Below are 1,538 nucleotides of genomic sequence, written 5' to 3' on the forward strand. Positions count from 1 at the left end.
ACCTTCTGAGTGCACGCGAGGCATGTCTGATCTGGCCACAGTGACTCACGGTTACCAGAAGGCAGCCGCTCCATTTCCTGCGTTGAAGTCCACCCGGATTTCACAGGAACTATGAGCTCAAAACGGAAATGCTTTCCAAGGCGTGTATCATTGGCTACTTGTAAAAGGGAGTGATTGCTGCAGGGCGTAACTTGACACTGTGACTTGTTCTGTTTTCTTCTTACCACTTATTGCCTTCAGAAGATCCATGAAGTCAGACTTCCTAGTGTAAGTATTTTGAACTAACCCTCAGGAGTCAAGAATATTCCCTTTTATTTATTAAATGAACTGATCTTTTTTTTCAACAGGTATATAGTGGAGGTTTCTGATGTCTCGTCTACGATGACAGCACCAAATCCACCAGTTCTTGCTGACTAGTTTACATTAAAGGAACAGCTGATCCCAAATGGTCCGTGTATGGGGGACTATGATGATCCCATGGGTGTTACTGGTCTCACTCTTCTGCAAGAGCACACAAGATGGAAATGGCCAAGAAAGTGGTGAGTGCGCCCTCCTTTACCTTCTAGGAATACCATCTGATACTATACTGTAATAATAGTATAAGAATGCGGCCATATTTCCATGCAAATCTAAAATGCAAATTACACTGACAATGGTCTCTACACTTTACATTTAATGTAGATTGTGAATGTATTATTCTGCCTATTTACTGTGAATATAATTAGAATTGTTTAAACCCAATTTTTGGTTCTAATAGTACTTTTTCAAAATGTTTTCATAACATATGCTGACATGCTATTGGCAATATGAATAGGTAGCCGGCGGTATATTTAACCCTTGTGTTGTCTCCCCGTCAAAATTGAAAATCAACACTTTGGTTGATGCTTTTTATTGATGTTTTTAACTTTTTCTTACGTTTTTGAGGCTTTGTCACTTTTTTTGGACGTTTTCAACACTAAATAACTCTAAGTTATTAACTTTAGTTTTACAGTTTTTTGGGGAATTTATGGTCAATAAACCTCATGCATAGGAAATTTTACTTAATGTTTGAGTTAGAAAAGCAGAAATTTGGAATTGTTTAGACTAAAATTAAATGAATGGATGTTGATGGATAATCACAGACTGGAATATGTCAACTTTTACTCAATACTATTTCAATAACACTTCAATTTTTCTTTCCGAATGCTTGAATAAGAAGCCCCAAAATTAATGAAAGTAGAGATTTGTCCTTGCCACAGAGAGTTGTGTGGAATCAATCATGGTATATTGGGGAAAAGAACATTGATATAGGAAAACATATCCATTTGACCCAAGGACAACATGAGGGTTAACTAAAAGTCATAATATGACCTACTGTGTATCAAAGTAGACTACAAATAATGTTGTTTTTACACAGAAAACAGTTTTACCCTAATTAAAGGCCAAATGCCCAAATTATCCTGTAATTACCGTAGTACATAAGTAAGAGATACATATTTATAGTTATGGTCTAATTTGAAACAAAACAACAAGGCGTTGTGTGGAATCAATCATGTTAT

At 36.2% G+C, this 1,538-nt stretch overlaps 1 protein-coding gene across 1 annotated transcript in view; it reads left to right on the plus strand.

Moving 5' to 3' along the window:
- Window positions 1-1,538, plus strand: part of LOC116704040 (leukemia inhibitory factor receptor) — a 20,627-nt gene continuing 19,089 nt past the window's right edge. The window contains exons 1-2 of the mRNA XM_032539229.1: window positions 1-267; window positions 348-539. Of these exons, the coding sequence (XP_032395120.1) occupies window positions 446-539 (94 nt within the window). The 5' untranslated portion in view covers window positions 1-267; window positions 348-445. The remainder of the gene's footprint in view (window positions 268-347; window positions 540-1,538) is intronic.

This window comes from Etheostoma spectabile, chromosome 16 (genome assembly GCF_008692095.1).
Source record: "Etheostoma spectabile isolate EspeVRDwgs_2016 chromosome 16, UIUC_Espe_1.0, whole genome shotgun sequence".
Classification (NCBI taxonomy): Eukaryota; Metazoa; Chordata; class Actinopteri; order Perciformes; family Percidae; genus Etheostoma; species Etheostoma spectabile.